Genomic DNA, 21,552 nt, shown 5'->3' on the forward strand with positions numbered 1-21,552 from the left:
TGCTGCTACATCATATAAATTCAGCTCACTTCCACTGACGTGTGTGACAGTCTGCAGAAAGCTCTCCAGCGACAGGGACAGGCAATGGAGGAGCCTTCGAAGGCTCGAAGAGCAGCCTGAACCCAACTAGCATTCACAGGCGATCAGTGTTCAACTGCAGCGTGAACTTTCGACTCTATTTAATTGTTTTGTTGGAATATGACAAAAATTCAACATCTTCTTCAGCACACTGAGGCTTTCTCTTTATATAATACATAAAGAGAATTTAACAATAGCATACATATATAGGAATACAACAGAGTGGCATAACAACATATTTTCACTCCACAGTGTCCAAAAGCACTTTATTCATGCTTTTGATCTATTTCAGGTGAAAAAGAGCACAGCATATGTTACATGACACTGGGAGAGAGGGAAATCATGTCTAAGGACATCAGGGTCAAATCATGCTCTTACTTAGATGGCCACAAAGTGCCACACACTGCTAAGATGTTTTAAAGATTGCTTAGCTGGAAAGCTCACATGCGAACTAAATTTCACAAAACAGTTTGGAGGAAAAGCTGAAGGAGCTTGACCCACCGATTCCAAGGATATCTTGTATTCGAAACGTTTTGCTCCAGCAACTGAACTATCATGCCCAATAATAACATCTAGAGAATAACCTAGAGGAAGGGTTAGAAATACTAGGCTCCGGAGCACTGAAGATAACTGGAAAAGAAAACAACATGTCAAAAAAGCAAGATTTTCTGTCTTTTCTTCTCCTGTTTAACAATGCTTCTGGTTTCAGGAAATAAAAGGAAAGAAAGCAGCATCTAAAGAGTAAAGAAAATTTCAGCTCTGACTGTATTTTATCCTACAGGGAATAAATTTGGTTTCTGTTTATCACAGGCTCATACCAAATTTCATTGCTTGTTTTAAACGAACGTAAGAATGTAAGTTAGGGTGAGACTGAGCTGATGTAGTACTAGCAGCAATGTGAAGTGACCGTGCAGTGCTTTTTCTCTTAAGCAGAACATGCATTTGCAGTAATTCCTCGTGAGCCAGACTGCACGCGCCTTCCCCCACCCCGAGCAGCTCAGGGAGCTGGTCGAGTAAAGACGCCCCAAAACGCTTCCACGTCAGTGCAAGGCACAGTTTGACTTCAGCAATTGACTGCCACGTTTCTAAGGGCTCAAAGCGTTTGCAGTGAACGCCCAACAGTCCACACCAGAAACTGAACAAACCAAGAGAAAACAAAAGACGCAAGCTGAATTACATTTTGCCCCCAAGAAGCGAAGCCGCTGCTGGCGTTTAGGGTCGTATCCTTTCCAGCCCTCGCTCTCCCCGCAGGCACCCGCGCAGGAAGCGTGCTGGCTCTCTTCGCAGCCGGTGCTCCTGATCAGCAGCTCTCAGGGGGTTAAAGGGTTTGGCCGCAGAGAGTCACACAAGCGGAGTATCCAGCGTGTCATAAAAACACGGGTAAAAGCCGAATTCCCTTTTCCTCGTGCAAAAAATAATGAGCTAGCCAAATTCTGCTGCAATAGGGCTCCAAGAGGGCACCAGCAGCAGCTTGCAATATTTAAGATGGCCTGAATGCTAATGTTAGTTTTATTACTATAATAATGAAACTTTCCCTTTCTTGTGCCACCTCCAAACATAATGGGGACCCACAACAACAGGCATGCGAGGAACAGTCTGCACAGGGCAAGGCCTTCCACGCTGCGGCCGCACTGCTGCTGCTGTGATGGTGCAAGAATGTGACAAACAGGGTTTGCAGAGAGGGGTAATACGGTCTCAGGTATCGGCTGGGATGAAATGATGCAGGCACAGCATCAGAGAAGTGGATTTCTGGTTCAGTGATCTAAGGAGCCCGTGCAACCGAAAACGTGCTGTTTTTCCAGTTATAATAACAATCAGCAGTTGCTACATAAATGTTTGAAAACTTTGCCTTAATTAAGGCTGGTTATGAGATTTTATTTTTACGCAATAGGCTTGAACAGACTTACACTCAAAGCAAAGTCAAAAATCCTGTTCTATTCATTAGTAATGAAAAGTGCACAGTAGATTTTGTGGGACTGACAGAATTTTATATTAAAGCACTATATTAAAAGGAATATTTTAGATTCTAGATGCTCTGAATTTTCTGTATATTTATAAAAATAAAATGATCTTTAAATACTTCATCAAAGCAGTTATTCGTGGGGAGCTTCTTTTTAAATAATCCAAACAGAAGGATTTTCTTTGTGAATGTTTCACAAATATATATTACTCATAAATAGCATATTAAAATGGATTTTTCTAGCTGGGAACAACTTCCAGATCTATCAGCATAAATCCTCGAAAAGATAGATTGTAATTCTGCAGAATGACTGTAAGTTCGTTACTCTGAGCACTAAAGGATGGCTTAGCCATTAGGGTACTATGTTTAGACACATCTGAATTATCTTCCAGACTGAGATACTTGCTTAAGTCATTAAATTCACCCAATGTTTCACACCATCATTTATACAATGAACAATTTTTTACTTCCTCATAGGTTGTTATGAAGGAGAATCCATTAATGGTTACAAGGTACTTGGACAGTAGAGAGGTAAGGACCGAGATGGATACTCTATTTTTTTTCAAGAGCCTCTGTATCTTTCTCAGCCCTCCTTCTGTTCTCCTTGATCATAAAGTGATCACAAAGCTGAATATATGATGTAGGAGTCATGTGGAGAGGTTGTAAATGGAGGATTATTAGGACTTTTACCATTTCTCCTTGAGGAGATGATGATGATCTGTGTGGGAATAAGCATCTATACCAACTGCAAGAAAAAGAGAGGAATATGAAGGGAATACAGAAATGACCTGTCAAGTGCCTTTCTTTTCCTAGCAGTAGGCATTCAGTTTCATTCTAGTCAGATATTTCCTGTTTAATGCATCTTTTTATATTTATTATATTTTATAGATTGTGAATTAGGCCTTGAAGGGCAAAGAGACTTGTTAGGTCATATTAAAAACTGGCTTGTTAAAATCTCTACGGAAGAGTCCCTAATACAGTTCTTTCTGCTGATGTTGCTAGAAGCTGAAAAAGATCCAATTAATATTTGCAAGATGCTGCTGATTGGCAGCCTTTTAGCCTGAGTCGGGCACCGCGCACTGTTCGCAGGCTGTCGGGAGCGCCACGCAAGAATCACGTCTGCATAGCACAGCCTATGTATTATGAAATAGCAAAAATACATGAGAAGAAGTTAAGGGCCAAAACACCGCGTCAGCAAGGCCAGTGAGCTGTCTCATCACAGTGCGTCTGTATTTAGGAAGAATGCAAGTGTTTTTCATGTTTTGGCGATGACTGCATGATTCACACTTGAAAGAGGAGTGATGCTCCATGGTCAAACCACGTGCACAGCGGCTTTATACAACTTTTATGCTCTCCCCCTGTGAGAAATCGGTTCTCTTGGGTTTAGCAGAACGGTAAAGGCTTTGCCTCCTGACTGCTTTCCTGCACTCAGCATTGCCTTAGCAAGGAGGCAGGCAGAGAACTGGGGACAGCAAGGAGATGGGAAGACAGAAACCTCCTGGAGAAGGACAGACCAAAACTGAAGCCCTGTCTGCAAGGAGCCTAACCACAAAAAGGGCACATCTATAGTAGGAGCTCAGGATCGGGAAGCAGCCTCTCTGTGCAGTTAGCAGGCTAAATTAGCAGCCATGGAGTATGGCGTTGCTGTCCTGTTTCCAAGCTGGCTAGACATAAGCACAGATATGCTATACATCTGCAATGCCCCCGAAGCCCCAAATGCCTCCAGTTTCCCAGCGACAACTTTGCAAGGGCTGCTCACATTGCAGCTCCAGTGTTGCCCCATCAAGTACTTAATGTTGCAGGGAAACATTTAATCACGTCTTATGAGGGGCAAACTCAATCTGATTAAAGAAGAAAGGGTCATAACTAGGTGGAATGTAACACCACTTCTTCACTGACCATTAGTTTTAATGACATACCAGTAATATTTACTAACTAGCTTAGTCTCAAAGGCCCAGCCTCATCTCATCTACTCCAGCCATCCTTGAAGCTGGAAGCGGAGTTAGTCATCTAGCCCCCCAACAGCCGACAGAGAGAGGAAGCTCTGCAAGGCAGTTTATTCATCCTGAGAACTACTCTCCAGAGGCACATATCGTTCCCCAGCGACTACTGAGGAAACCTAGACGACTAGATTAGGCTAGACACGTAATACTAGATGCTTTATATTGCTAAAGTTAGCTGAAACAACCAGGGTTTAACAGAGATGAGTTTTTGTACTGCAGCGTTGGGCCAAAGAAGGTAAGACCATTTCATGATCCGTTCCATGAATGCTAAAATCTGCTAAATCTAGGAGGGGTCTGAGATCTGCATTTCATGTCTGCTGCTTTCCCCTTCTTCCTGCATGCCCTAATAGGGCAATCTGGATGGAAATGGAAAGGGGAAAAACAACAGGCAACCACAACAAGAAGATACACCAGCCACAGGATAGTCTAGAGAAGGCCATGGAGACGAAAATGCTTAGTAAGAGTAACTGCTGGTTGTACAGGGCTCTGCTGGAAGGAAACACTGTATTTTCTTGCTTCAACTTTTATTGTCCAAGGGTCCATTAAATAAAGACACTTATAAATATTCGAGTTAAAGAGAGAGCTGAACACCAGCTAGAAACTGTAAAAATAAAAGCAGTTTTCATTTGCGCTTATCCAGATATCTGCTGCTGTAGCTGCTGGAGTTCTGCTATTGGCCAGAAGGACCATTTGATGCTTTTCAAGGAAAGAGAAAAGCGTCAACAAAAAGCTAGTGAGGGACACACTTTTCAAGATAACAAAGAAGACAAATGTATTCAGACTGGCATTTTCATTAAAAGCTTATTCCCTCTCTGAGATGAACAAAGTCCATGTGCATGCATGGATGTGGTTAGGGATGGGCACTGTAACGTACACCTGAATCTGCGAATACTGTATGCCTGTAACCTCAGTCAAAATATATTAAGTGTTTCTATACACCTAAAAATAACCCAAATTAACATTTCATTACCTTTATTGAAAAAAAATAGGCAAAGCAAGCATGCAAATAGAGAAGGGAATAAATAATCAAAGTAATAAAAAGGAAGTAATGAATTGTGACATTCATACACACACATACACTCACAGTATACAATACATAATGTGCAATAGTTTATATATTTTACATTAATACTTAAAAATTGCACTTGCATATTGCATGCATGTATAAACATAAGCCCTACGACTTTTATCACTATGCAATTCAAAGGAAGTTGATACTAGAGAGAGGATCTAGGAACTGCCTGATTTTTTTTTTTTATAACATACAGACAAAAAACATATCTGAGCTTATGATGATTTCGACAGTCTTGCAGCGACAGAAATTCACTACTTTTATGTCAGTTCTTAAGCTAATATCCTTTGTCAATGCACAAGGAAATGGCAACCGGAGAGATGCATTTGTCAATTCTACAGCCTCTACAAAAGCAAACTGGAAACCCACAGGAACATGCAGAAAGCGCACACTGTAACTGAAGCAAATGGATGCTAATTTGAGGCCCCATCCGCATTTCCACTGCGCCTGAGAATACTTCACGTCATGTAGGAATTGTGTCTCTTTTACATCTAGGTTTCCCCAGCCTCCGCAGGAGTTAAAAGTGCACAGTCTTTTAATAAGAATATGCCCAGATTATTACATTTAAGAAATAGAAGATAATGAGATGTATTTCATATAGGATAAAACATCCCATATTCACCTATGGTCATTGTAGAAAATACTAGTACGCACACCTAAATTTAGCTTACACACACATACAGACACACACAAAGGGTAACGGCAGCTCTAAAAGAATTGTGGCTGTGTTGTTACTGCCTACTTATAGACGTTCCCTAATATCAGCTTCTGTATAGTACAGATATACGATCTGCTTCTTTTAGCACCTTTTTCAGAAACTACAGGCTAACTACGTCAAAGGCAGTTCATCTCCACGTACTGAATCAAACATGAATAAGGTTAGGATGCTGATTTCAAAATCACACTTCTGAAAATGTTCCTCAGTTTGCCCTAAAAAATCTTAGAGTCCCCTTTGGAAAACATGAATTTACTTTACAGGGGTTGCAGAAGCAGTTCGCCCACATGAATCTATTAAATTGTAAGAACTACATTTTATGTTACTCTGATTTTATGTTGCATGTAGGTGGCAGTGATTTCGCAAGACAGTACAGGGACTGAGCTGAATAAAAGATGCAGCTATCACGGATTCATTCTTTAATAGAGTTTATCTATAAAAGTGACAGAACTTGTCCAGCTATAGAAGTTGTGGAATAATTACACTTTAGTTTGCTAACATATATTGTATCCTTAACAGCCAGAAGACTACCATCTGGTCAATTAAACTCTTCTCTTCAAATCCTTCTATGGACTGCTGCATAAGATTAACTACAAAAAAGTAGTTCTTCCCTCTGTATATAAACCTCCTTTTCCAAACATTTGCCCAGCTGCTTCTTGAACTGATAGCACAGTATTTCTATGACCAGCTTTTCCACTTTTCCATATTCTAACCTACCCATTGTGTGAAAAAATGCTGCCCAAATTCCTTATCTGCTTGTCTCCTCCTGAGTTTCAGTCAATGACCTCTTGTTTTCAAATTAGTCACTATCTCAAGCTGCTTATTGACATCAATACATTCCTTTCAGGGTCCTCTAACGCTCTATGGGGACCCCCCTTCGTGTTCCTTTTCCCAAGGAACAGTCCATGTCTGATCAGTCTTTCTTCACAATTCATTTGCCCCAAACCCTGAATAATTAGGTTTGCTTTCTACTATACTTTCCTAGCCCCAATTCTTTTCTAATAAAATCCCCAGAACTGCAAAATAGTCACAAAATATGTCTCTTTTAGAGTAATCTCTGCCAGTATATACACTAAACTATTTAAAAAAGAAAAAAACACTACATCAATAACTTCCTTGCTTTTTGCTTGAAACCTCTACAGACCATAAAGGAAACCATCTAAAAATGCAGTCCACACAAAATACACTAGGAAACACACACCAACACCACCTTTCCAGTGGTCACTAGTTCATTTTACCATAGAAGCTTGTCGAATATGCTACGTGTTTTTATAGATCTTCATTTTAAGAACTGATGACTCTACAGCATCAACAGCTTTAAAGCTCTGTGCATCAAAATGTGTTTTGCAAAGGCAACAACTGAATATCGTTTTAAACAGCTTGTTCTAAATAGTGAGGGCTCCCTGATCATCACAGGCTCTACCGTAAAAACCTGTGCTATACATTCACTATCCACTTTGGCGTGTAGCTGGGGGCCCAGCTCTCGCTGTGATTAATTATCTTCTGGGAAAGCCTGCAAGAATGAGCACTATTTGCCTAATGGTGTTTCCAGGGTAACTCATTACATAAGTTACAATACATAAATGCAGCTCATTTGAAAAACTGGCCTTACAACATACGATATGTTTACATGGACACAAAGAACTTTTTTTCAGAAACTGAAATAGGAACATTTCAGGAATTACATGGTGAACGTTACTGCTACGATTTGAGGCCATCTTGTGGAGGGCACAATAGTGCACAAAACAAAACCCAAATTTTGGGCTTCACTGGCCTGCATTTTTTTCCTAGAGATAATAATCTAAATCTAGCAAACACAAATCGCCAGGATTAGCACTGTAACAGATTCAAACTTGGAAAATGAAAATAGCAATTTTTCCACCATAAATTTTCCTCAAGAGTTCAACCTATTTCTATTCCCACTTCTTAACTCTTAAAGTTTTTTTTAAAAACCTAATCTCTCTTTTACACTACATATTCTCTCAGCTACTGCAGGAAGCATGTAGTATGTTAAATTTTATTTTCACAGGAGAAACTGGACCCTGGGCTCCAATAATATTCCCTCATTTACCCAGAGTATGTCAGAAATGACTGATGTCCAGGAAGCTGCTCTAGGCTCATATCGGTACAACTGAAGAACAGAATTTTCTCAGTCTTTGAGTCAGGACTCAAAAAATAGCAGATTGAATCCATTTTACTCTAACGTGGGCAAGCATTTGCTTTCCTAAAATCCTTTTAGGGAGGAGCTTGCCCTGCAACTTCATTATGATTGTTCAGTCCACACAGCAGATAAGCAAAACCTCAGCAAGGGTTCAGATTAGCCAAAATCATTTGATCATGATGAGTCAGAAGGCAAATTAAGGAATCTTTTAAAATGTCATGCTATACAGTGCATCTGCTCGGGAGCTGACTCACCAGAGCCTCAGACAATAGCGTGGTGGGGACCAGGAAAACGACCCAGGGAGGGACCTCCTCGGCCAGCCCGGGCCACCGCACGCATACTCATCCATTATAATCCATGCTTTTGAATGCGGGAAAAGAAACCACCGGTTCGCCTTTGCTAAATCAAATCTTTTTTGCTCGGTTTTGCAATTCTGAAATCAATACTTCACATGCAGTTTAGAATTCATGTTTGCCTTCGGTTTGTCTCATCTCACTCCAGCTAGTTCAAACACAAAAAAATGGATGGTCAGCAAACCCCAAACAGCTGCTGGCTGGATTAATATCTAAAAATCAAACTATTACCTACACTATCCAAGCCTCTCAGTTCAGAAAAATGAAAGTGGGAAGACCCATAATCTCATTCTTCTCTTTGTCATGCCAGAAACACTCAATAAAAATATCTTGCAATATATCAGACTTATAGTCTTTACAATAAGCCTGTAGGAAAGATGAGAAGGGAGAAAATTCACAACTTTCTTCTAATTCACAAAAAAAAGGGGGAAAAGCTGGTCAGCTCAGAGTTACTGTGAGTTTGGAATGAGGAAGGAATATCAAGTAAGCTAACCTAAACCAGTTTATCCTTTGTAATAACAAAAGATAAAACTTGTTAATTCCTCATGAATGTTAAAATTCTTAGCAGAAATCAGCCTCAGAAAAACAGCCTGTGTCAAAAGTCCAGCAAGCATTGTTATATAGAAAAACTGTTGTATAGGAAAACAACTAATTTATCATTTTCAGTCCTTATTCAAATCATGAAGCACACACAGAGTTAAAAGAAATCTTCTGACCTTCTCACTCAAAACTAAAGCGTGTCTTAAGCTGTCTGCAGGGGAAATTAGAGGTGACTTTGGTAACTGTCTTAAAATTTTAACATTCATTAGAAAGAAATATCAATATTTAAAGGTGTTTCTGTAAGGTCAGATTCTACCCTGCTTGGTTTTCATTATTACTTTGATGCGTAGAGGATCAGGGCTGTATAGCTCCTCTGCCTATGGAATATAGTATTAAAAATAATTGCAGTGATAAACAATAGTGAGATGTTACTGGGACAATTAAACAAAAGGATACGCTCACACTGAAAACCTTCCACCGACATGATACCGAAGTGATGGCAGTGAACAGGCACCGCTGCTCTCTGACCGCTCCAGTATCTAATCAGGTTATTCAATGTGGCTACGTGCAGCGTGTGCACAGATGCAGTCATCACACTCATTGTGCAGAGGATACCGAAATTCATTAAAAACTCAACCCAACGGGAAATCCTTCAGGACGATGTGCAGAGCCAGAGGGACGCCCGAAGGCCGAAGCCATGTGAATCACAGAGGCGGTGGGGCCGGGACGGCATTTGCCACACGCAGGGTCCGGCGGCCCCGGGAGCCCTGCTCGGGCGCCCTCCCCTCGCCCGGCTCCTGGGGCCTTTCTGCCGCTAACTTTTCCTGCGAGCGCATTAAAACAGGGCATTTGCTTTTGGCGTTTCGTTCTGGCTTCCTCGAAGGGGCGGCTCCGTCAGATGGCTGGGCCAAACGTCGACTCGGGGGCGCAAAACCCTCACCCCCTCGGTGCCTTTTCCCGCCAAGGGCAGGCTTTGGGGACCGGCTCCTTGCTAGTTGCTTTTGGTGAATATAATAACAGGAGACACGGCAACAGGCATGACTGTAGAAAATATGAATTTATAACATGCTTAATAGAGTAAGTACCAGCACTAATTCAATGAGCACTGGGAGAAAAAATTGTTAATGACAAGGGCATTTACAGTTAACTGTCTACGAGAATGTAGGAAAGTAAATCATTACATGAAAAGGGAGCTCCTTTTCTGAATCTACCCTATTAAAAAACCCACTAAAGAGCCAAAGCATTTATTGATTGCTTTCTACTTTCCCACTGCTGAAACTAAGTACTCCTCTATTTACTTTGATTTAAAAATGCATTATTGTCTACTTTCTAATAAACCAGACAGTGGAACAAGAAACGCAAATTATTCTAAGTTTATTCTTAAAAGTCCTTTTTTTTTGAAAGACTGAAGGCCTTAATCCTTAAAAGCCTTTTTGAAAGAAATGTTACTAGATGCTGGCCTTGCAGCTGGGCCCAGATTGAAAGTGCACTTACATTTTTCTGTTTAGAACTGAAGGACTCTGAAGTTAGTCCTCACACTCCACATAAAAGCTTTGGAAATGGCATTCTTTGCTACTCGTGCAATTCATTCTTTAAGAAAAGGAAATGGAAAGAAAGATTTCATGTCCAGGGCTCCAGGCCCCTTTGATCATTTGATGAACACTGGATCCTCAACCTGGGCCTCCAGCTTCTCAGGGCAGACAAAGAGGGCCCCGGCCGCACAGGCTGGGCCGCGGTTCCTGCCAGAACAAAACCCTCGGCGGCCGCACAGTGTGACAGCCTGGGAAAGGCCCACCTCAGCAGGGCTGAGATGCCCGCTCTGCCCTTTGATCTTTCATTTAAACCCCAGCCAAAGCCCCAGGTCAGGGGATTTCCAACGGCACGGCCCCGTCGGCAGAGGGGAGCAGGTCAAGAACAAAATGGGGGTGACCGCGCTCAGAAAGCCCAGCGACGCCTTTCTCTGGCCAGTTTCACATGACTTGTCGCCCATTGTGCGACACTAAGCCTGCACTTAAAGTGGAATTTGACATTACATGGTACAATGGAGTCAATAAATGGCATTCTTCAGTGCTTTTACAACAAAGTCAACCCTTCCTTAAGTGGTTGAAAGCCCGAAGCTGGAAAATACTTCTCATTTACTTCTTTATGCAAGTAAATTGCATATACTTTAAATCTGGTTTGCATTGCAGCTTTTCGTTGCTGAAGACTGAAACGAGCCAAACAAAGGTGAACATTAATTTTATCAGGTACCATTGCTTGCATTTTTGGAGACGAGGGTGTCACATGACATATACCAAGTATCTGAAATATCCCAGAAGAAAGCCTATTTGCCAACGAGAATAAAAACCTAATCTCACCCCACCGTGAAGTTTCCAGGACAGTGCTGAGGAGGAGACAAGCACACAACTCCTTCTAGGCTCACTAGCAACCTCCACATGCTGCTGGTGGGCAGAAAACATACGCCGTTATGTCTGTGTTTTTGTGAGACATGTTAACAGGCAGAATAAGGGCAGGAAGAAATGCTGAACTCCTCTGTCCAGGGGAACAGCACAGCACCGCATCCCCCAGAACTGGGATACACAAGGGTCAGCAAGCAATAGGTGACTGCAAAACATGGAGCATGTTTTAAACTATGTATGTCTGAGCTAGAGATTTGAAATACCAACTGTAAAGTGATTGGAAGACAAAGAACTAAATATCATTATAAATATTATTTCTCTGTATAAACTAATGTATGTTATTACAATTAATCCTTCTTTTTTTTTAATGCAAACACATGTGCATCGTGCCAGGTCAAGGTAGCGTAAGAATTAAGCTTAAGAATTAAGGAAGGCAAGCGATTATTTTTTGCTTATTTCCAACCACACAAGATTTCTCTTACTCTTGAAATGCAGTCCTATGAAACCGTGATACAAACAGAGCCAAAGGCATGTGCTACAATCTACAAATACAATTGACCACGATGTCTTTAATACATGATGAGTTCAACATGCCTACTTCTACCGTCCTCCCTTTTGAAGGCAGCAATCAGTATTTAAAATATTGCTTATTTCTGGGATAGAAAGATTATTTCATAGTGTCTAAAGTATTTCCCACATTGAACCATTTATTAGTTAACAAAAAGTAAAGGCTCCATCCTCAGGGAATCTGCAGACTTTTCTTTTTAAGAAGGAATAATATATATTTATGCTGAAAAAGATGATTTCCCACTTCACAAAAGTGCATCTCACCGATTAGGAAATTAAGGCACAGAAGTTAGATGAGTTGCCCAGCACTGAGCAGACAGCGGCATCGCTGGGAGCAGAGCGCTGATCGATTTATTCCCAGTTTACTGCCCTGTTCACTACAGCCGTTTTGCTCCTGCAAGGCAAACTTGTGCAGTACCCGGCACACGGGACACTCGCCTAGGATCGGATCTTCTGGGCGCTATCGCAGCAACGGACAACCATGAAAGGTAAATAATTGTATTTGACTGCTGTTGCTGGGTGGGTGACAGCTGACTGCGGAACAGTCACAAAGCAGCCCAGGAACTACCTCAGATAACCGCTAAACAACGATTACACAGCCCCAAGGTGTCTTTTTCCCTTAATTGCAAAACCTATTTTAAATGCTAAAGTTAAAATGCAAATACTTCTCAACAGCACAAACATGTCTACTCATTCATAAAGCCTTTGCTTTTGGTGTCGTGGTTTGAAATCACTATGAGCGTGCAAATACAACCAAAGAACCTTCAGGAACGAGCACAATTTGCCTCTAATTTATTCGAAGGCTTTCTGTGACTAGTGCTCCCCGGGTTGTCATGGCAACGCAAGCACATCTTTGAGGACGGGGAACGTAACAAGGCTTTGCATTCTCACCTTTGGCCATTTTATTGAGAACCATGTCAATTAGGATGTAGGTTCCACTTCTTCCTGCACCATCACTGCCAACAGAAAGGGAGAAAGAAAAACACAGCCCATCAGTGTGCATCTGGACCCAACAAAGAGGTACCTGCCATTAGCGCTACACCGTGTTGCACAAGGCGGGGAGGACAGAACGGGGGGGAAAAGTACGGTACTGAGAGGGGGAGAGAAAGCTTGTGCCTAATTAATGCCAGATTCACGTGAGATTAACTCTTCTTCTGCATGGATAACAGGGATCTGTTTTGATTTTTAAGCTGCGCTGTGTTTATGCAATGAAAATGTTTTAAGCAGCAGTGGAAAAGCCAGTAATCTTATAACAGGACACCATTTCTATGCATAAAGTGTACATATAATGAGCTTATAGTCACTTGGGTATGAGAAGAAGCAGCACAGAATAAGCTAGCTGCAAGAGAACTGAAGGAAAAAGAGCACTCCAAACCATCCCAAAAGCTTGCAGATTGCATTTGAACACAGAGGTCAGAGACAACTCATGCACAGCCCTGTCCAAGAACTTAAACGCCCAATTACTGATGCACTGTAGTCTTTCTTCACTGTAAAATGGGATACAAACCATCTGAACTTGAAAAATCATGAGTGATTTGTTTCTTATTTTTACCCTTTCCTTTAATTCTTCCTCAGTCGCAATGAACAGAAAAAAATATTATCATGCAATTCCTGAGAAACAGCTCTAACTTTTGGGTGGCATTGGTCCTTCCTCAGAGATGCGTGAGCAAGCCTTGGGAGGAGGAAAGCTCCCTAATCTGGATGCAGCTTGTGTCCCTCTCGGAGAGCAGCTCGTAATTGCCAGCGTGATGCTCTTTTAGAGCTGCTGTTAGCAAACATAATTAAGACTTTAAGTAAAAGCTTTTTTTTTCCTTCCCACCCCAAAATTTTTATAAAGGTGCATGTGTGACCAATTAGACTGGCATGCAGTTCTATTAATGAAGCCATTATTTTTATTGATAGCTCAATTTGTGTACAAGAGTTAATGAAAGGAAAAATAATACAACAGTGTGAAGCGTGTTATTGTATTCCATTCACAGGCAGGCTATGAAACTTAATTTTTGTTAAGTCTCTGTAGACAGAGTTTTTTTCCTTATCAATTACTAGAGCACTTCTTAGAGAGAAGGAGGTAATAGTACTGATTTTTCTCTTTTTTCCTCCCCACTTTGCAGAGCGCCTCCTCGCAGCCGGTGGTAAGTGGCCCCGCTCCTCGCTTGCGGGGACACAGGTGAGAAACACGCTCCCCCCACTCCCACAAGAGAAAAGTGGAGTGCCACATACTAAAAAACTTCCCTCTCAGTCATATTTTTTTTTTATGTTTCTTATCTCCAAGAGTATCTTAGATAGATAAGTGCAACACTCTCCTTGTATCTGGGAACCTTTAATGGCAAAAACAATTATTAACAGTATAATTGCAAAGTTTTGTATTGACCTGTCCAATAGCTTTCATTTACATTCATCAGACTGTCAAGCCTAAAAAAAATCTATGCTTAAAAGATTACTCAATCTCTGGGTACGTTTCCATTCCCTGACAGTGCCCTGTTCTTATCATGATCACTAAAAGCAAACAAAGAATAAATAAAACACAATTGAGTGTTAATAAAAATAAAAGCCTAAATTGGCAATGCATGGAACCACTACAATTTTGAAGCAGCTTTGTGAAATTAAAGTGCTATAGATATTTGGAAGGGTGGCTGTAGATTGTAATTTGTGAAACAACATCTACAAAATCATAGTAAAGGGTAATTTTATTATGGAAATGGACCCTAAGCATTAATTAGCATTAAAAAACATATGAATTATATGTAATACCTTTGTCCTACCCTACTATATGTTTAATGATTCATCTAAGGCTTTAATTTGCCCATTTTCGTTATATTTATATTATATTCTTACACGTAAAAATCTCTCTAAAGCTATTTTAGAAATTGTACTTGCCTGCAATGAACAACTACTGGACAAGAGCGACCCCTGTAGCACTTGTTTACTTTTCTGCAATAAAACAGACACAAAAAATTAATTAAACGTATTACATAACTGTTTCTTTAACCAACTGTCAAAAATAAGCAATAAAAAAGCAAATATTGCAATCTTTAAAGGAATAGGTTGATCATTTCCTAACATAACAAGCAATTTTAATATACATCCTCTTCTTCAAAGTTTGCTTCTGTTTTCCTATTGTTGAAATTCCCCAAACTACCTCTTTGTAACTATTAGCTAAGTGAAATAATCTCGTTTCTCAAATGTCTCATATGTTAGCTCCAAACTAAAATCATTATGAGATACTTTAATTTTAGAGGTTAACTTTGAGTTCATGAGCTTGCTCAAGATACTTGAGGAGCACCAAACTGAATCCAGAATTAAAAATGAGTAATGCAGTATACTTTGTATAATGTCTGCTTATTTGTAAAGCAAATTCTCTCCAGAAGAGCAAATAGTAAACCTTTGGAAAAGCGTCTCACAAATTTCTAAAACATAATCTGTTCATGGTAAAAATAACGAAAACCATCAGCAAGCTTTACTGCTTTGATTCGAGTGCAAAGGTCTTAGACGTAACATCTACATGCCATCGTCTTCTCCAGCTTCCTGGTTAAAGGTTCGCACTGGCAAGAGAATGTACCTGAAGTCAAACAGGTACAGAACAGATCTGCTGACACCTGAACTCAGTGAAGGAATAACTAGCTCTGAAGCAAACGAAAATACTCAGTCTAAGATTCTGAATACAGCCCACAAAATTGGTTTGAATCTATTTCAATTGCCTTACAAAACCCAAATCGCAAACCTTCTCTTCTGCTTCAGTGTTTCACATATGAATTACGTTACATGTCCAAAACCATAAAATACGCGCACACTTATTAACAAGGCAAGCTGAATAAAGGATAAAAGGGGAAAGCACTTCTTCAAGAAATCAAAACCTTTCACATTTCTTGGTTAGACATTTGAATTTACTAGAGCTAGAAGGTCTCCTACGAAACCGTTCCACATCCAGGGGATGCCCAGATGCTCTCACAGGCACCGGCCTGGCGCGAGGGTTGCAGAGCATCCTGGCTGCTGCACTGACCCCGTGGGCTCCTGGAATGCTGCAACTGTGGTATTACGTTATTATGAATTTTAAAGCACAACTAACCTACTGAATCATTTAGTTCTTGGCTGTTCATCCATTCAGTAACATCTGTGCTGTGAAAACATGCATATATCTTTACATATTGCATACAGCATAGCCTGAAGAGACCTAAACTTTTCATCTGAAAGGGTGCCAGTGTCGATACCTAGAACTCAACTCAAACAGGCTACGGAGATGTTGATGTCCCATGAAGCCATGCTTTTATATTCTGCTTTTTATCATTTAAGATTCTCAGCAAACTTGATAACAACATTACGTTCCTGTAATGACTCCCTTTAAATATTAGAATTCAGAATTTTTCACAATTCTTGCTCCTTCCCTCACATATGTAAATCATACTGCCAGAGACCTTCTGTATTTATATTCTTTCTATGTAAGTAATTAATGTGAGAGAACAACTTAGTTTGTCTGAAATTAGGTGGTAAGCCACTGAGAAGCACCTGATGCTGGAAACTGAATGGCCCATTTATATGTCCATAAATAAATATCCATGCAGGCACTACCAAGCAAAACTTACACCTTTTATATAATTTTAAAGACTTGAGCTGCAGTCGGGCTCATGAATGAATCATTTAATTCTTGATGTTATATCTGAGGATCAACTCTTTATTTTATATACAATATAAAACCTGATCCCTGTTTTTTCTGTTGTGCAGTAAATTCTATTTTAAATGTCGGAAACAACACCTGAGACACTGAGTCTGCATTCTCCCACGTGCAGCTGGTCACCCTCTCCCCTGCTTCATGTGCAGAGAGTCACATCTGCATTTAAAGTATTACACAAAAGCTAATAACTACAGAAGGGCATTTACCATTTCTTTTTCTGCTCGTGCGGCTCCTTTGTTCGTTGCGTGGCACCACTAATATGACATTAGCATGTTGCGACTAGCCACCTACTAAAGCCCTAATATAGCTTCAAGAAAAAATCTGAACTAAACCTATCAGTAAATCAGACACAGCCAGAGACGCATGTGAGGGAAAGACACCTTATGTTTGTCAGTTTTATTGAAGGCGTTTCAAACATTTTCATCATCACACATTTCAGAAAACACATTAAAACAAAGGGTTGCAATCCAGCTGGGTCATAGCTTTGTCTATATATAGCTTAGGAAAATATTTAGAAGTGCAGCAACATCGCATTTCATTCTTAGCTGTGGCTAATTAGAGTGAGCTGAAAATTCACCAGGAAGCAAAGTTCTTGAATGTTTAAGAGAATATATATTATATATATAAAAATATATACATATACAGGAAGAATTAACTCAGAAAGAATGATTAGTAATACAAACCAACCCTTGGCTCATTGAGTGAAAAAGAAATCATCATGCAAACCATCAGCAAGCAAAGGTCAGAGGTCGTTAGAGGCTCAGAAAAGGGGCTTCCCACATTGTCCCTGCAGCAGAGTCACAGTTTCCAATGATCACTTTTGTGACTATGCAACTGGGCTCATATTACTAGCTGCAACATCACAAAAATGACACTGGCAACCGCTAATTAGCTGGCAAAATAAGAATTTGTCCGTTTTTAAAGTGAGCAGTGTTAGTAAATGCCATTGCACACAGCAAGAAGTGATAGCATAATAGATATATATTTTAAGCAAAGCCCTCACATGTGATGCTAATTATCTTTTAGCTTAGCAGTCCCTCTTTAAAGTGTAAATGTGCTCCCTCTGGGCTCAAGAAATATTTAATTACACATATCAGTGCATGACTAACAAGCTAGTCCAGAGCAATAATGATTGGTCTATTGTTCAAAATGAAATTAGGACTCCAGAAGCAGTTAAAACTGACCAGTGGTTTCTGTAGTAGCCTTGCCTCTCAGGGACTGTATTTTGTATAGATTTTTAAAAATATGTAGAAAAATCTCTTTTTGGCAATTTATACCTACATTATTAAGGTATGATGGATTATTCCTCAAGGTTTAATGTGTCCTGCTAAATGCAAAATCATCTAAAACACTGTTGATGATACATAATAAGAGAAATGTAAGCTTTCCATTTTCAAAGAGACTTGCAAAATTTACTTTAATAAAAATTAGAAGGTCCGTATTTCTACCGACTCTGGGCAAGGTAATTTTGGGAATCCAATTTTTCTTGGTGATGAATTATAAAAAAGAGGGTTGGTTATGTATATGCTTAATTTCATATATGTATGTGAATATATAAATATACACACATATCCATATATATATACAAACACACTGAATGCACATAAAAACATAGATATTAAAAGAAATGAGAGCAGCCCCTTCCTAGCACTACCTTACTGCGAGTATGGTAGTACTCTGCCAGACATTTATTCTGGGGGCTTTATGACTCAGTTGTCGTAATTCAGCAGAGCTTGTACTTTAAATAGGAAGCTTCGGGTGCAAAACATCTATTCTATAAAGGAATTCCAAATACATTATTTCAGCGATAGTGCATTAGTTTTTGTCATTAAAAAAACAGCAACACTAAATGACCAAGAAAACTGAGATTCATAGACCAGTTCTTGTGCATGCCAAAATTCCTTTTCAGAAGGAATTTTACTACGCATTCAGTATTACGGGATCATAGCATAAAATCTGCATGTAGCAAATGAGTACAGTACCCTCAACTGGACTGTGAATACATATTAAATGAACACTCAGGATTCAATTAAGTCTTAACAGTTTCATTCCCATACTTGCCTCAAATAGGAAGAACGTCATCTGAACTATTTTTCTCACCTAGTTATAATTTTGCTTCTTGAAAACACTGTGCGACGCTTCTGCAGCATGGCCAGTTAATCCTTACAGAAGGTCACCTTAACCCGTGTTTCCTCGGTGATGTGGACTAAGACTTAGCGCACACCCAATCCTGCAGCCCCTGCAGGGACCACGACTCTTACTGAAGCTGAGGAGATGAGGTGCTCAGCACGTGAGAAGGCCTGGCTGTACAGGCTTGTTCTTACTCTAGTTACAATCAATAGCAAATTTCCCGCTAACTTCCGAAGGGCAAGATCGGATGCTGTGTTTGATCAGCGCTGCAGACCTTCACGACTTAATGGAACCAGTTCTGAATTTCCACTACAGAAATCCACTATAGGCAGCTTCTGCAGTACCATAAGCAAAGGAAAAGTCAACCTATAAAAATCACATTGAAGTCTGTATTTGAACCCAGAGAAGAAAACCTTGAAAATTCAATTACAATTTCAACTCCATCCTTACGCCAGTGCTTCCTTCCTCCCCTACCGCTTTTGCACTGACACACACATCCTTATACTCTTACCTAGCCACAGTTCACACAGATTCAGCAGCTGTACTCCGTTACTTGACCTGCAATGTGTGAGATTTCCCTCTGCTTTGAAATCCTTGTAATATGCAAGAGAATACTGTCGGATGAAGGATGGCATTTAGTCCTTAATTTTAAGGGCAAAATTTTGCCAACAGACAAGTGTGCAACCAGTCCCAGTTGGATGGAAGCCAGCCCGGCCCCTCAGGTGCATACGCGCAACTCCTACCGGCAGCAGTCCGAGCTGTGAGTAGTTATTGAAAACCAAGTTTGGACCTTTTGAGCACTGAGCCCCTTATAATCACTTCAGGGCTCTGCAGGTAATATTGCAGCGCGGGGAGGAAAACAGGCGAGCCCAAAGGCCGCTGGCGGATTCTGACCTGACTCCCCAGGCCTCGCCGAGATGCTTTTCATCAGGCGCGAGTGCAGCGCTGCGGATTAGCTGATACCTGCTAACACCTACATGCGCTGCACTGGGCACCGTCTGCAATCAAATGAAGATTATTTCACGCCAACATTTATCAGGTGCGGCTTTAATTTCCAAATTAAATTTAGATAGACACAGCAAACATGAGAAGGTGGCAGGGACTTTCACTTTCTTTTTTGTTGCCTTTGTGTGTTTATATTTTAAAGCCCTGTTCACTTTCTTTAAAATCCCAGGGGGTGTGCAGTGTCGGTATTCTCATGTGGTTCCTCACATTTGTGCCTTCCTTCACCCACAGAAAGTCTCGAGTCCTGACTGTTTGATCCTTGCGAGCAAACACTCTCACTGGAAAGCCGTCGCTGCCATACAACTCGACTGCAACTAGGTTTTTCTTTAGCGCGCTCGTACTACAGAATTTGTTTGTGAGATTCCTGCAACAAGGATCGTTGAGGAGCCACACAAAAGGCCTTGCAGTTGCAGACCAGGTAAATATTTGTAGAACAGAGAAATACAGAAGCACAGAAAAACTGTACAAAGGGAAGAAATGCACTGATCTCTAGATGGGAAATGAGTATGTCTCAAAACCAGGCAACAGGTTTTTGTGAGACAACACTAAAAATCAACCTATACACTGCAGATGGCTTGCCAGTTTTTCTGTTACTATATCACTGTGGCGTCCCAGGCTGAGGGACCCTCTTTCAGAGCAGAAATAATTAAAGGACAATTAGCAGTACAGCTACTTCGGTTCCTCATATTGCCGTTATCTGAAATAAACTGTTATACTTTGCGTTTTACCTGCGAAAATCCAGGAGCGATCTTGTGGAAGCAGGAACTTTCTGATCATTCCAGCTAAGGAAGTGGAACTGCGTCACCGTCCGCGTCTCGTTGGTCTGCAGGTTTTTCAGGTAGAAGCTCCTCACGAGGAAATCCTCGCACCAGATGTGTTCGGAGACAAGGTTCACCTAGAGCACACAGGAAGGAGCAAGCGCAAGTCAGGGATTTCAGGCGCAAGCAGTATCTTCAAACCCAAAGGGATGTCGAGAAGGAAGGAATCGCACCAAAGCTTTATTTTTATTAACAAGTGGGCCACTGCTAGAGAAATGATTTGTTATTTAGTAATCACCGTAGCTGTTTTCAAGAAGGGTTTAGTTGCCATTGCTATTTGATTGAAAAACATTAAAAAATTCTTGACAGCTTTACTGCAAACTGAAAAATCACTAAATTGAAATTTTGTATCATTATATAAATATAAACATAAATATAAAAGAGACAATGCCTGAGAATATGGTAAGCTGCCAGTCACCTTCTACTTGGAAATGCCCACAGTGCATTGCTCAGGGCAGTCTGAGTGGTCTTAAAAATCTCGTAATTCACTTCACATGAGAAGTTAAAGTCAATTTATTCTGCTACATAGAAAACTAAGCACAAAATATGCAGCACAGTTGAAGCACTGTGGTTTTTTTTTCTTCATCCACTCAGCTGGACAACCGGAAAAATATGACAGCCAATGTCAACGTTACATTTCAAAAAAACTGTGTGATTTGATATTTTGGGGTAGATTCGTAAAGCAGGAAATAAAATATATATATATATTTTTTGTTGCAACTGAGGCACAAGGGAAAAAATCAATAGCACTAATTGCTAAAGCTACATATAGGCCTTTGAATAAACATATACATAGAGCTTTGCTAAGGCAAAATTCACTAGTCATAAACATAGTATTTTCCTATGGAGTATAAATACATGCTTTCACATTTTAATCACTAGCACAACCACTTTAAAGACAAAGTTATTGTCTCTCCTTTCTTCACTGTAACACTTGGCTCATTATTGACTAGATGTTACCCGATGCAAACTATCTTGCTACTAAAATTACGCCAAATATCCCTCAAATCTGAAATGACTCAAAGGTACACTGTGAGCATTTAAGAGACCTCAGCTCACTTTACAGGTTAGATTGGATTAAG

At 40.4% G+C, this 21,552-nt stretch overlaps 1 protein-coding gene across 2 annotated transcripts in view; it reads right to left on the minus strand.

The window, feature by feature from the left end:
* The window catches only part of PTPRN2 (protein tyrosine phosphatase receptor type N2), a 661,203-nt gene that overhangs the window by 13,140 nt on the left and 626,511 nt on the right, over positions 1–21,552 (minus strand). For both annotated transcript variants that reach the window (XM_064505751.1, XM_026103068.2), the window contains 3 exons: positions 20,381–20,547; positions 14,726–14,779; positions 12,740–12,804 (listed from right to left, as the gene is read on the minus strand). In XM_064505751.1, coding sequence (XP_064361821.1) covers positions 12,740–12,804; positions 14,726–14,779; positions 20,381–20,547 — 286 coding nt within the window. The remainder of the gene's footprint in view (positions 1–12,739; positions 12,805–14,725; positions 14,780–20,380; positions 20,548–21,552) is intronic.

This window comes from Dromaius novaehollandiae, chromosome 2, assembly GCF_036370855.1.
Source record: "Dromaius novaehollandiae isolate bDroNov1 chromosome 2, bDroNov1.hap1, whole genome shotgun sequence".
In the NCBI taxonomy this organism is placed as follows: domain Eukaryota; kingdom Metazoa; phylum Chordata; class Aves; order Casuariiformes; family Dromaiidae; genus Dromaius; species Dromaius novaehollandiae.